The sequence below is a fragment of the Oryctolagus cuniculus genome, chromosome 3, assembly GCF_051225735.1.
Source record: "Oryctolagus cuniculus isolate XC-2025 breed Fujian yellow rabbit chromosome 3, ASM5122573v1, whole genome shotgun sequence".
Taxonomy (NCBI): Eukaryota; Metazoa; Chordata; class Mammalia; order Lagomorpha; family Leporidae; genus Oryctolagus; species Oryctolagus cuniculus.
The window spans coordinates 34539435-34554062 of NC_142869.1; the positions used below are offsets into that span (position 1 = coordinate 34539435).

Sequence of the window (14628 nt, forward strand, 5' to 3'; positions counted from 1 at the left end):
TTTGAAACTTACTGAATTAAAACTACATTCATCTTCCACTAAGTTATATTACCTGTCAACTGGAGCTGCTGGATGGTATGGCTTGTTGACCTTGGCATAGAGACCCTCTAAGTGGTCTCTCTCTGGTGACAGTGGACGGCCATCCCGAGGGTAACCAAGTGGGCCAGCCCGAGGAGGAGATGGAGATCGAAAGACATTTGCTGATGCACATGGCTCCCGAAAGTGGTTCACTCTGGCATAATTGGGGTCCATTTCATCATCATCCATATCATGCACCGATCCCATTGCAGTAGCATAATCAATAAGTCCTCTTGCCTGCTTTTCCCTTAGCTCCTGATGTTTTGCTCCAATCCTGAAAAATGAAGAAAAGGCAGCAGTGAATTTCACATGCTTATGTAACAGAGAACTTTCCTGAATCTTTGGTAACTTTTCCTTGTCACTTTCCTGTTTACACAAGATCATACCATGCAGAAATGCCAAAACATACGAGGATTAATTGTAGATGTCTGAATTTTATTTGTCATAGGGTCTTTACTTGGATAGCAATGCCATAAGTACTTTGACAACTTGGCCACTGATGACTATGCTGATAGCAGATTCAGAGGCTGACTTCCATTAACATTCCCTTCCTACAAATGGAATGTATTTGTGGGAACAGTGCATCTTTTGTGTGATGATGTTATGGAAGTCTTTCTTGGGATAGAGATCCATATGACATAATCCATCAGAATCTTATACATTTTTTCTATGATTTTACTGTTTAGTGCTGTAGAATGCCAGTACACTCTTCTAAATAAGAGCTTGCAAAAATTGATTTAAATATGAAAAAGAAATACAGAGGCTTTCTGGTCACTAAAAGCAGTGGGACTGGGGTAATTTATAAGAGAGTCTAAGTTTTTTGGCTACACAAATGGGGATCATTGTGTCTCATTATATAGGGGCTAGGGACAGACTAAAATAATGAAGAAATTAATAGATTCCTGACAGAGATGAATTGGCACATATAAGTGAATTAAACACCATTACTGGCAGAACTCCACAGCACTAAAGCCTTAAGTGATATTACAAAATGCTACTGCTAATCAGTGCATCTATAGACTACTGAGAATGGAGCAGGTGGATTCCAAATCCATCTGAATTTTGAAGATTTGCCATTTAATTTGGAAAGTGTTAGATCAGCTCTTCTAAAGTCTCAGGTATGTGTTAAAATGGAAAGGTCTCTCTGGCATGGTGCTGGACAGTGGTGATCTGGATGGTGTTAGGAGGTCTTCAGCTCTAATGAGGAAAGAGTGTGATCTTATGTCACTGAGCAAACAAGGTACATTCTGCACAAGATGGGGGAGTAAGACAGTGCTGGCTCAGGTAGCTATAGAAAGAGAAAGACAAGAAAGAATGGGAACAAACCTGATGCCCTGGGCACAGAGAATAGCAGAGGGCTGTGGGCTACAAATAAAAGATCTATATACTCCTGGGGACAGACATAGGAGGCCTGGAAAAGTTAAAAAGCAAAACCTGAAACATCTCAGGATCTTCTCCATTCAAATGGAAATAGCTGTTCTTGCACATGGCAGCTAGTTTTATTTTGCAAAACATCAAACCCTTTGTACAAATCTTTAGAAGCCATACTTCTCTTTTAGCAGAACAACACTTTTGATTAACTCATAATTAATTTTTTTTTTTAGTAAGAAGAAGAAGGAGGAAAGAAACCAGAAGGAGAGAGGAAAAAAAAAGCAAAAATGCAAGAAGACCACAAACCAAACCAAAACAAACAAAAACCCCAAATCTAAAAGAATAAGAAGGCAGTATAATAAAAGAACAGAATTTGTCCCCAAATCACAACAGTTGAAAGTAAGTGTCAAAATACATTACCATATATCTCTTGTGACTAAGCTAAACCATGCACCTTACACATAAGTAATTAGAAGAATTTATATTTTTTGCATAAGGCAGCTGAATCTCCAAGGGATTTTGAATTAAGATGAAAGGAAGATTACACAGTAGGGCACCCATTAAGGGGCCTTGCCTGTCCTCTTTCAATGCATGTTAGTCCTAGATTCATGGTTGTTTGTTTTGAATAATTTTTGATAAAAAGATAACCTGCTTCATTCTGCAACAAAACAATCTTTCCAGGGACGGCACAGACTTGATTATCAGAGAATGCTTGCTGCACTATGGTGATAGGATGGATTTCCATTGCAAATAGACTAGCGAAGGACATCAATAAAGTGAGGGGGTGGGATTTTGTTGGCTACCAAGAGCTTCAAGAGAAATCATTCAGCAGAAAGATGAATATCTCACGGTAGCCATAAGGGGCTACACTTGTGCACTAATGGAAGAGGACAGTACCAAGCCTGATTTTCTAAATTCACAGAAATATAACACCAGTGTCTGTGTTCTGTGTTTCTTATCCCCTCATTTCTCTTTCTAGGATTTTTTTTTTTTTTATTAATTAAGCTTGCTAAGAATGTAGAGGTTCTCTGGTGAAAAGTACTATGTAAATCAAAGCAGTACTCTATCTTGTATTTTTCCTGTCTAAAACAAAACCAAATTCTTCCTTGATCCTCTCTGCACCACGGAGTGTCTCAGTACTAATTTCATATTAATCACTCAGTAGGTGAAATACTAATTTCTTTGAACCATCATTATTATGCCATATATCAGGGGCTCTGCATGACGGGGGGTGGGGCAAGGAAATCTCTGAGAAGGAGTGAATGGAGCAAAGGCGGCCAACTCAGGAGAAAAGTACCAACGGAAGGCATTTCTTGGTTTGTAGCTCTAACCTCTGACCTCTGACCTCCATAGCCCAACTCGGGGAGAATTTAGTTGTTTAGGGGCATTTCCACCTGTAGATTTCCTCCCCACCAGGAACTCACTCTGTCAAAATATCTATTTTTTCAAAATTGTTTTTGAGAACACACCTCTCTTTAGCTGATGGTACAACTAGTTTTGCCATTCCCCTGAACACACTGCTTTTAAACTGTTGAAATATCTTTTCCTTCCCCTATGAAAACACTGTGGTTTCTTTTTTCCATGACACCTCTTGGAGATCTTCTTTAATTCCATTTTGTTTAGCTGTAGGCTACTGTTCAGGTTTTTACATTGGCTACATCCCTACTGTCCAATATGGTAGCCAGTAACAATGTTTGACTTTCTAAATTTAAATTTGAATCAAATTAAAAATGCAGTTTCTCAGTTTCAACAAACTACATCTTAAGAGCTCAATGACTCCATTCAGCTAGTGGCTACTATATTAAACAATACGGATAATAAACTAATCCCCTTGTTAAAAAAATTCTACTGGGCTGTGCCAGCCTAGATTAATCTAAGAGTTTTTGCAATGTCACCTCATGCCACTTTAATTTCTACACTAAAAAGCTCCCTTAGAGAACACTTCATCATCTTTCTGTCCTATCAAAGGCTTCTAATAAGAGATTATAATGAAGGGCCAGCGCTGTGGCTCAATAGGCTAATCCTCCACCTAGTGGCGCTGGCATAATAGGTTCTAGTCCCGGTCAGGGCGCCAGATTCTGTCCCGGTTGCCCCTCTTCCAGGCCAGCTCTCTGCTGTGGCCAGGGAGTGCAGTGGAGGATGGCCCAAGTACTTGGGCCCTGCACCCGCATGGGAGACCAGGAGAAGCACCTGGCTCCTGCCTTCGGATCAGCGCGGTGCGCCAGCCGCAGCACGCCAGCAGCAGCAGCCTTTGGAGGGTGAACCAACGGCAAAGGAAGACCTTTCTCTCTGTCTCTCTCTCTCACTGTCCACTCTGCCTGTCAAAAAAAAAAAAAAAAAAAGAGAGATTATAATGAAGGATGGGGCAAAACTGTGGTTACTCTACTTGCCTCCCTGAAACTCGAAATGAGCAAACAATAGAGAAATTGGGATTGGGAAGGAGTCCCATCTACAATGGAATTAGAAAATGGCCATAATCTCATGTCTTGCAATGGAATTTGGACTGATCCCAAAAGAAGAGGGGTACCAAGCATGGACACACACATCTCCAATAGGATATATACAGATGAGCACAGACAGCAACTTGTGTTTAAACTCTGAGGACAGGAGTAGGTACCTGGAACTGGGGGTTAAATCTTCCTGAGGCTCTAACTTCAGAACAGTAGAGAGGCAGGGCTATGAGAGATATTTCCCTGAAGAAATTTCATGGAAGTTAACAAAGGAGAGGAGAAAAGTGTTAACCGGTTTTGTATCTGGCAGGCAAACTTCTCAGAGCAGAGAAACAGACCTAAACTCATCAACATGAACCAGTGATTGAGGAATCTTTCCTAAGAAGCAGTTGATCTGTTACCAGCATGAGCTGCTCTCTGAAAATGAAAGACCACAGACAACAAGACCCCTGGAGCAGTACCTGGAGCAAATCTAGCAAGAAGGTTTTGTGCAAGAACACACAGAACTGAAGGTGCTGCTGACCGTAGGTCACTATGCCCATGTCATCTAGTGCTACAGCTCAGCACAGATACTTTAAAAAGGGCAAGCACTGTAAAACATTCAATTAATTAAGTGGGTCATCCTACCATTTATAAAAGTTAAGCGCAATAAAGGATAAAATACTGGAGTACATTGCATGTAGTAAGCAAAAATACTGTTTCAAGGAACACATTCAAGTTGTCTATAAAATCAGGCAAATGCACACTGCTCTCAAACACAATTCAAGACAACAGAAAAATGCTCTCAAACAGTGAAACACACAAAGGACATAGAGTACTGGTTGATCTGTCTTGGAAAAATAATGTAGGCATACTTTGCTTTATTGTGCTTTGCAAATACTGCATCTTTTTCCAAACTGAATTTTCTGGTACCCTTGTGTTGAACAAGTCTATAGGCACCATTTTCTCAACAGTGCAGATTATGGCTAGCCTTTTTGGCAATAAAGTTTTGTAAAAGTTGGGTATGTGCATTGCATTTTAGACATAAGGTTTTTGCACACTTAATAGACCACAGTACAATGTAAACATAACTTTTACATACATTGGGAAACCAAGGAATTCATGTGTCCTGCTTTATTAGAATATTTGCTTTATTGCCTTTGTCTGGAACTGAACCTGCTGTGTCTCTGAGGCGTGCCTATAATGAAAATCAGGCAACCAAAAATTGAATAAAAATGAAGAATTCATCCTGGTGCCTACAGTGCGAATGTTTCCTCAGATTTCTGTGTTGAAACTTAATCCCCGTTGTGGTGCTACATGGATTAAGAGGGGATGCCTTTTGGGAAATGATTATAAAAAGGCTAGAGGGAATTAGCTTGAGCCCTTTCTCTCCAGGTAAGGACACCTAGACAGTGCTATCTGTGAGGAACTGATCTTCCTCAGTCACCAAATTTGTGGGTGTTTATTTTTTTTAAGATTTATTTATTTATTTGAAAGGCAGAGTTACACAGGGGCAGAGGCACGGGGGTGGGGGGAGGTCTTCCATCCATTGGTTCACTCCATAAATGGCTGCAACGGCTGGAGCTGAGCTGATCTGGAGCCAGAAGCCAGGAACTTCTTCTGGGTCCTCTCACACAGGTGCAGAGGTCCAAGGACTTGGGCCATCTTCTGCTGCTTTCCCAGGCCATAGCATAGAACTGGATTAGAAGTAGAGCAGCTGGGATTCAAACTGGTGTCCATATGGGATGCCAGTACTGCAGGTGGCAGCTTTACCGGCTCCTCTGTTGGTGCTTTGCAGCATTAAATTACCCAGTCTTGGGCATTTCATTAGAGCGACAAAAATTCACAAAGACAGGGGTAAAGCTCTGGAATGGCAGGTCTGCAGGTGACCAAAAGATTCACTTAAATCTGAAGCTAAGGCTAAACGCCAGTGGGAATAATAATCACAGAACATATTGAAGTATTATCAACTCTGACAATATAAAAAGGGCATCACTAACAAAAATCAAAAACTACTAAGTAGGTTTATTAGGACATAGTTAGCATTTTATTAAAGTGTATTTATTTCCTCATCTTATAAAGCAGGCATTAGTAGTTACTGTTTGAAATTAATAAATCAAGAAACAAAAGCCTGAGTATATTAATTTTAATCATAAAGAAACAATTGGAGGGCCGGTTCTGTGGTATAGTGGGAGACCTGGAGGAAGCTCCTGGCTCCTGGCTTCAGATCAGTGCAGCTCTGGCTGTTGTGGCCAGTTGGGGAGTGAACCAGTGGATGGAAGATGCTCTTTCTGTCTCTACCTCTCTGTAACTCTGCCTTTCAAATAAACAAAATAAATATTTAAAAAAAAAAGCAATTGGGAGGACAAATTATTGGGGTGGGCATTGTAGTCCAGTGGCTTAAGCTGCCACTTGAGATTCCGCCATCCTATATTGGAGTGCTGGTCTGAGTTCCCTGCTACTCCACAATTCTGATCCAGCTTTCCCCTAACGTGACGGGGAGGCAGCAATGTTCCGAAGCACTTGGGTCTCTGCCATCTATATGGGACACCAGGATGGAGTTTCTGGTTCCTGGTTTCAGCCTGGCTCAGTCCTGGCTGAGGCAGGCATTCAGGGAGTGAACTATGAGACAGAAGGTCTCTTCCTTCTTTCTCTCTCTCTTTCCTTTCTTCCCTCCTTCCCTCCCTCCTTTTCTCCCCCCGACTCTTGTCATTCTGCCTCTCAAATACATACATACAGAAATAAATATTTTACAAAGAACATGTTACCAGTAGGGTGGAAATACACAAAACAAACTCCAATCATACTGATATAGTAGATAATAGAAAACAAAGGACACTTTTTCACTGTGACAAAAAAGAAGTTGACCAGATTTATGTTGTATTAGTGGAGTAAATTTCTTTATAATTAAAGAAGCTCTGTATGCTGAAAAGGAAAAGCACATGAAGTGCTATTATAGACGTGAAAGATGGGAGATGTTCTACATGGATGCTAATACAGGGTTATGACAGAAATATTACATAAAAATTAGGGTCACAGAATTCTCCAGTAAAAAAGAAATGACACACATATGAGTATTGATAAACATCTGTATGTCATGTACATACACACAGAAAATAACTGAAAGACTACACTAAAAAAATAACTGATTATCTATAGAGAGAGTGAAATTAAAGGCTGCCTTGATAAGTTATATGCTATGTGACTTTTTATATATTTTTAAGGTAATTAAAATTTTTTTTTGACAGGCAGAGTGGACAGTGAGAGAGAGAGACAGAGAGAAATGTCTTCCTTTGCCGTTGGTTCACCCTCCAATGGCTGCCGCGGCCGGCGCACTGTGGCCGCTGCACCCTGCTGATCCAATGGCAGGAGCCAGGTGCTTATCCTGGTCTCCCATGCAGGTACAGGGCCCAAGCACTTGGGCCATCCTCCACTGCACTCCCGGGCCACAGCAGAGAGCTGGCCTGGAAGAGGGGCAACCAGGACAGAATCCGGTGCCCCGACCGGGACTAGAACCCGGTGTGCTGGCGCCGCAAGGCGGAGGATTAGCCTACTGAGCCACGGCGCTGGCCTAAAAATTTTTTTAAATATAAAAATGTTTCTAAGAACTATGAATCATAGTACATCAAAAAATTTTCAAACATTAAATACCCTGCGACCGGCACTGTGGCGTAGTGGGTAAAGCCACTGCCTGTAGTGCTGGCATCCCCTATGAGCGCCAGTTCAAGTCCCGCTGCTCTACTTCTAATCCAGCTCTCTGCTATAGGCTAGGAAAGAAGAAGATGGCCCAAGTGCTTGGGCCCCTGCACCCATGTGGGAGACCCAGAGGACGCTCCTGGCTCTTGGCTCCTGGCTCTTGGCTTCAACTCGGTGCAGCTCTAGCCATTGTGGCCAACTAGGGAGTGAACCAGTGGATGGAAGACCTCTCTCTCTCTCTTACTCTCTGCCTCTCCTTCTCTCTCTGTGTAACTCTGACTTTCAAATAAATAACTAAATCTTAAAAAAAAAACCATTAAATACCCTGTGCTGGCAGTCATCTTTTGTCTTCTGAATTTCACTTCTCATGACATCATTATTAACTCAGTTATGATATTTTGTACCAATTACTGTTTATTGAACTTGTATGTGATCCCTTCAGATCAACTGCTTTTCCAAGAATATCCACTTTCCATTAATCAAATATGGAACTCTTGTTTTCTCTAGTGAAAGGACTAAGTTTACTCATACACAGTTATATTTTTTTTAAGATTTATTTATTTATTTGAAAGGCAGAGAGAGAGAGAGAGAGATATCTTCCATCTGCTGGTTCGCTCCCCAAATGGCTGCAGTGGCCAGAGCTGGGCTGATCTGAAATCAGGAGCTTTAACCAGGTCTCTCACAGGGGTGCAGGGGCCCAAGGACCTGGGCCATCTTTCACTACTTTCCCAGGCACACCAGCAGGGAACTGGATAGGACGGAAAACAACTAGGAATGAACTGGCGCCCATATAGGATGCTAGTGCTGCAGGTGGCAGCTTAACCTGCTACACGATAACACCCAACCCGCATACACAATTCTATATTGACCTCAACAATTTATCATCTCCTCTTCAACTCGTGCATTTAGCCCTTTATTACTCTGTAATTATTGTAGAATTATGTAGTTCTCTCATTTACAAAGTAACAGTATGTTCATTACAGCACCATTCACAGTAGCCAAGAATTGGAATCAACCTAGATGTCCATTAATGAATGGATGGAAAAATAAAATGTGGTACATACACAATGGAATATGATTCAGTCATAAAAAACAAAATCCGGACATCTGCAGCTAAATAGACAGAACTGGAGATTATTATGTCAATAAAATAAGCTAGAATTAAAAAGGAAATACCATATGTTCTCTGATATGTGGAAGTCAAAAATAAATAAAACCAATTTATCAAAACTTATAATAGAGTTTGGTAGAGGCTGGGGAAGGTGGGGGAAAGGGAGAATGGAGGAAGGTTGGATACCAGGTACCAAAACACAGATGGAAGTACTAGATTCAAGAGTTACAAGGCACAGTAGAGATATGGTTCACAATAATGAATGCTCTACTGTATAAGGAATTAGAACTGAGGAGTTGATAGTCTTCAAACACAAAGAAAACTGGAAGGACAGCTGCCTGGTTTGACAGGGTTACACTGTGCATATGTATTGAAATATTGCAATCACTGTATACCATAAATGCATACAAGTACTGCATGTTAATGAACCATTTAAAATATAACATAATTAATAAAAGAAGATAAATAAATATTTATAATGGAACAACAGTCCTTAGGTCAATAAGTATGCAGCCATTTACTAGACTCCTCAGCAAGAGCTCAGGGGACAATGTTTTTTATAAAGATTTATTATTTCATTTATTTGAAAGGCAGAGTTACAGAGAGGCAGAGGCCCAAAGGGAGAGAGGTCGTCCATCTGCTGGTTCACTCCCCAAATGGCCACAGTGGTAGGAGCCAGGTGGATCTGAAGCAAGGAACCAGGTGCTTCTTCTGCATCTCCCACACTGATGCAGGGGCTCAGGGACTTGAGCCATCTTCTACTGCTTTCCCAGGCCACAACAGAGAGTTAGATTGGAAGTGGAGCAGCCAAGACTTGAACTGGTGCCCATATGGGATGCCAGCACTGCAGGAAGCAGCTTTACCCACTATACCATAGCATCAGCCTTTGGACAGTTTTTGTGAAATGACAACAGCATGTGCTTCACATTTGAAAGCTGGTTTTGCTGGATATAAAATTATTAGCTCATCTTTTTCCTAGAGTATTTTAAATATGGGGTCCAATTTTTATGACAAAGAGTTGCTATTGAGAAAGGGGGATAATAATCTAAGGGGGAAGCATTGTAGTGTAGCAACTAAAGCTGCTGTCTGTGATGCCAGAATCAAATACAGGTATGGGTTTGAGCCCTGAATGCTCCATTTCGTATCCATATCCCTGCTGTTCACCAAGGAAAAGCAGTGGAAGAAGGCCCAAGTGTTTGGGCCCCTGCATCTATATGGGAAATACTGATGAAGCTCCTGGCAGGCCTGGCCACCTGGGGAGTGAACCAGCAGATGGAAGACTCTCTCTCTCTTTCTCTCTCTCTCTCTCTCTCTCTCTCTGTGTGTGTGTGTGTGTGTGTGTGTGTGTCCTCTTGCTCTGTAGCTCTGATTTTCAAATAAATCTTGAACAAAAATCTGGATAATAATTTAGGTTGATTTCCCTTATAAGTTACTTAGAAGCAACTTGCTTTTCTTGTTTATCTGATCAGGTTTCATTTTCTTTCCTTTAAAGTACAAGAGCTTGGCCGGCGCTGTGGCTCAACAGGCTAATCCTCTGCCTAGCGGTGCCAGCACACCAGGTTCTAGTCCCTGTCGGGGCACCGGATTCTGTCCCGGTTGCCCGTCTTCCAGGCCAGCTCTCTGCTGTGGCCCGGGAGTGCAGTGGAGGATGGCCCAAGTACTTGGGCCCTGTACCTGCATGGGAGACCAGGAGAAGCACCTGGCTCCTGCCTTTGGATCAGCGTGGTGCGCCGGCCGCAGCACGCTGGCCACGGCGGCCATTGGAGGGTGAACCAATGGCAAAGGCAGACCTTTCTCTCTGTCTCTCTCTCTATCCACTCTGCCTGTCAAAAAAAAAAAAAAAAAAAAAAAAAGTACAAGAGCTTACTCAAAAAGTCATCTGGGTTGATATCTCTTTCAATATGTACTGTTAAGTATATTTTTATGTCAGAAATTTTCAGGAATATACTTCAGGTAATAGTTATTGGATACAAGTTTAATATAAAAATCCATTGTATTTTTACAAAATAATAGTGAAAACTAGATAATAAAATCAATAAAATAATATCATTTATTTATTTTTTTAAACTTTTATTTAGTAAATATAATTTTTCAAAGTACAATTTATGGATTACAATGGCTTCCCCCCCCCATAACTTCCCTCCCACCCGCACCCCTCCCATCTCCAGCTCCCTCTCTCATTCCATTCACATCAAGATTCACTTTCAATTATCTTTATATACAGAAGATCGATTTAGTATGTATTAAGTAAAGATTTCATTAGTTTGCACCCACACAGAACATAAAGTGTAAAAGATTATTTGAGTACTAGTTATAGCATTTATTCACATTGGACAACACATTAAGGACAGAGATCCCACATGAGGAGTAAGTACACAGTGACTCCTGTTGTTGACTTAACAATCTGACACTCTTGTTTATGGCTTCAGAAATCTCCCTAGGCTCTAGTCATGAGTTTCCAAGGCTATGGAAGCCTCTTGAGTTCGCTGACTTCTATCTTATTTAGACAAGGTCATAGTCAAAGTGGGAGTTCTCTCCTCTCTTCAGAGAAAGGTACCTCCTTCTTTGATGTCCCATTCTTTCTACTGGGATCTCACTCGCAGACACCTTTCATTTAGGTTTTTTTTTTTTTTTTTTTTTGCCAGAGTGTCTTGGCTTTCCATGCCTAAAATACTCTCTTGGGCTCTTCAGCCAGATCCGAGTGCCTTAAGGGCTGATTCTGAGGCCAGAGTACTGTTTAGGACATCTGCCATTCTATGAGTCTGCTGTGTATCCCACTTCCTATGTTGGATCATTCTCTCCCTTTTTATTCTATCAATAAAATAATATCATTTAAAATAATTCAGTAATGGGGCTGGTGGCATAGTGGTTAAAGTCACCACCTATGACATTGGCATCCCATATAGGCACTGGTTTGAGCCCTGGCTTCTCCACTTCTGATCCAGCTCCCTGATAATGCATCTGGGAAAGCAGTGGAGGATGCCCCAAGTGCTTGAGGCCCTGCACCCATGGTGGAAACTCAGAAGAAGCTCCTGGCTCCTGGGATTGGTGTGGCCCAACCCTGGCTTTCACAGCAATTTGGGGAGTGAACCAGCTGTGCCTTTGAAATAAATATAAATAGATCTTACATAAAACCCTCAATATTGATAGCAATTCATGCAAACTGTTCTATAGATAAATTATTATCCCAGTCAAGCTTGCATCAGTTTTGCTTTCTAAAAATAAAAACACAATTGAAAAAGTTTGTTTGGAAAGTTAAAGGATATCCAAGGATAGCCAAAATGATTTTGAATAATAAAGTTGGAAGACTTATTATACTGACTTCAAGACTGTATAAAGCTTTAGTAATCAAGCCAAAAGTTAGAGAAATACATCAGCAAAAGAGAAGACAGAGTGTAGTGATAGGCCCACACACACTTGTCAAACGATCAATAATAAACGTAACAAAATAACTCAATGAAGAAAGGAAAATCTCTTCAACAAGGGGTGTGGATGTCACTGCATATACAAAAGGAAAACAAGAACCTTGACCCCTACATTACACTATCACAAAAATCAATTCAATACAGACAATAGGGTTGACTGTAAATGCTAAAGGAATAAAGCTATTAAAATAAAGGCTAATATCTTTACAACTTTGGCAAAGAAATATTTCTTAGGGAGAAGACAGAAAACAAGAAGCATACAAAGATAAAAATTGGTAAACTGTACTTCATCAAAATTAAAAGTTCCTCAACAAAAAGCACCAAGAGTAGGAAAATGAGAAAAAAATATTTGTAACATACATATCTGAAAAAGAATTTGAAAAATACATATATAAAACACTGGCACAGAAAAATGATCCGGACATTTTAGAACAGGGTAAAAGACTTAAACAGATAATGTCACCAAGGAAGATGTAGAAATGCCTAACAGGCAAACACAAAAGTGCTCAACCTCATAAATCATCGGGGAAATGCAAATTCAAGCCACAATGAGAGGCTCTCACTACAATGAAGGAGAGTGACTATTAAATATTGGAAAGGATATGAAACCTCTAGAATGTTCAAACACTGCTGGTACAAGTATGAAATGACATGATTGCTTTGAGAGAGTCTTGGAGTTCTTTTAGAACTAAACATACACCAATGGTATGACCTAGCAATTAGCCTCTCAGTTACCCTTATAAGGGAAATGCCCACATTTGTTTACAAAAGTCCCTGAAGAATGCCCGGTGGAAGCTTGAACCATTAGCAAAAGAATAGAATTAATTCAGATGCTCATCCACAGAAGAATGGATAACTAAACTATCATAGAGTCATGTGAAAGATTATAAATCAGCTAGAAATGAACTACTGAAACACCCATGACATGGATGAATCTCAAAATTATCCTGTTTAGTGAAAGAAGCTGGACACAAAAAAGTATTTACTGTGTTATTCCATTTGCAATACACTCTAGATCAGGCAAAATGATGCTATTGTGGTAGAAATCATATCAAATCCTTCTCCATCAAGTGGGAATTGCACTGAATAAGAAAGGACATTAGGGAACTTTTTTTTGTAAAGATTTATTTATTTATTTGAAAGGTGGATTTACAGAGAGGCAGAGACAGAGAGAGGAGAAAGAGGAGAGAGAGGAGGGAGGAAAGAGGAGAGAGAGAGAGAGAAAGAGGTCTTGCATCCACTGATTCACTCCCCAACTGACAACAACGGCTGGAGCTGCACCAATCTGAAGCCAGGAGCCATGAGCTTCTGGGTCTCCCACATGGGTACAAGGGCCCCAGCACTTGGGCCATCTTCTGCTGCTCTCCTGGGCCATAGCAGAGAGCTGGATTAGAAGTGGAATAGCCAGGACTCGAACCGGTGCCCATATGGGATGTTGGCACTGCAGGCGGCAGCTTTACCTTCTATGCCACAGTGCTGGCCCTAGGAATATTCATTCTTAAGTTATAGATATGTTCCATATCTTAATACACTTGTGAAAACACAATAGAGAATGATCTTTGGCCTATAAAGCTCTGAGCATTTCACTGTATGTCATGTAAAAAAGAACTTAAGACACAAATAAAAAACAATACGGCAGACTGTGATTTACAACTTTTAAACCCATGTGATAAAATCTAACAAATTGAGAGTAGTAATTCTAAATTACTCATATGATTCTTTTAAAAATCAATTATCTAAAAAATAGTTGTTACCATAACAAATTAACAGATGAGCATGATTCTTGTGGGAAGCACACCATTATTCAAGTAATTTAAATTCTTTAAAAGTATAATTTGTAGGGACCAGTCCTGTGGTTTAGAGGGTAAAGCTGCTGCCTGCAGTGCCGGCATCCCATATGTGTGCCAGTTCTAGTTCCGGCTGCTCCACTTCCAATCCAGCTCTCTGCTATGGCCTGGGAAAGCAGTAGAAGATGGCCCAAGTCCTTGGGCCCCTGCACTCACGTGTGAAACCTGGAAGAAGCTCCTGGCTCCTGGCTTCAGATCAGCTCAGCTCTGGCTATTGTGGCCAACTGGGGAATGAACCAGCAATTGGAAGACCTCTCTCTCTCTGTGCCTCTCCCTTTCTCTCTGTGTAACTCTGACTTTCAAATAAATAAATAAATATTTTTTAAAAAGTACAATTTTTAGGCCAACTACTGAGTTGAAAAATAAAAATAATTCATATGGATCCATAAAGACATCCTCTAAAGATGAGTCCAGTTGTTTTATGTCTATTATAAGGCTTCACATCCACTGTTTAACAAATATTTATTGAGCACTTACATATTTGACTTTTTTTTAATCTGGCTTGTTCTTGATGCAATGGTTGGAGTTATATATTATATATAATTATATAATTATCATATAATTATAAATTATACCATATATTATGTTTATATAATAATATATCATATAATCATAATTATATAATTAATTATATAATATATAATATATTATAATGCCAGTCCTTGCATCTA

General features: G+C 40.4%; 1 protein-coding gene across 4 annotated transcripts in view; it reads right to left on the minus strand.

Annotated features, from left to right (window-relative positions):
• The window catches only part of PARD3B (par-3 family cell polarity regulator beta), a 1145366-nt gene that overhangs the window by 193414 nt on the left and 937324 nt on the right, over nt 1-14628 (minus strand). For all 4 annotated transcript variants that reach the window (XM_089330006.1, XM_089330005.1, XM_089330004.1 and 1 more), the window contains one exon: nt 53-352. In XM_089330006.1, coding sequence (XP_089186132.1) covers nt 53-352 — 300 coding nt within the window. The remainder of the gene's footprint in view (nt 1-52; nt 353-14628) is intronic.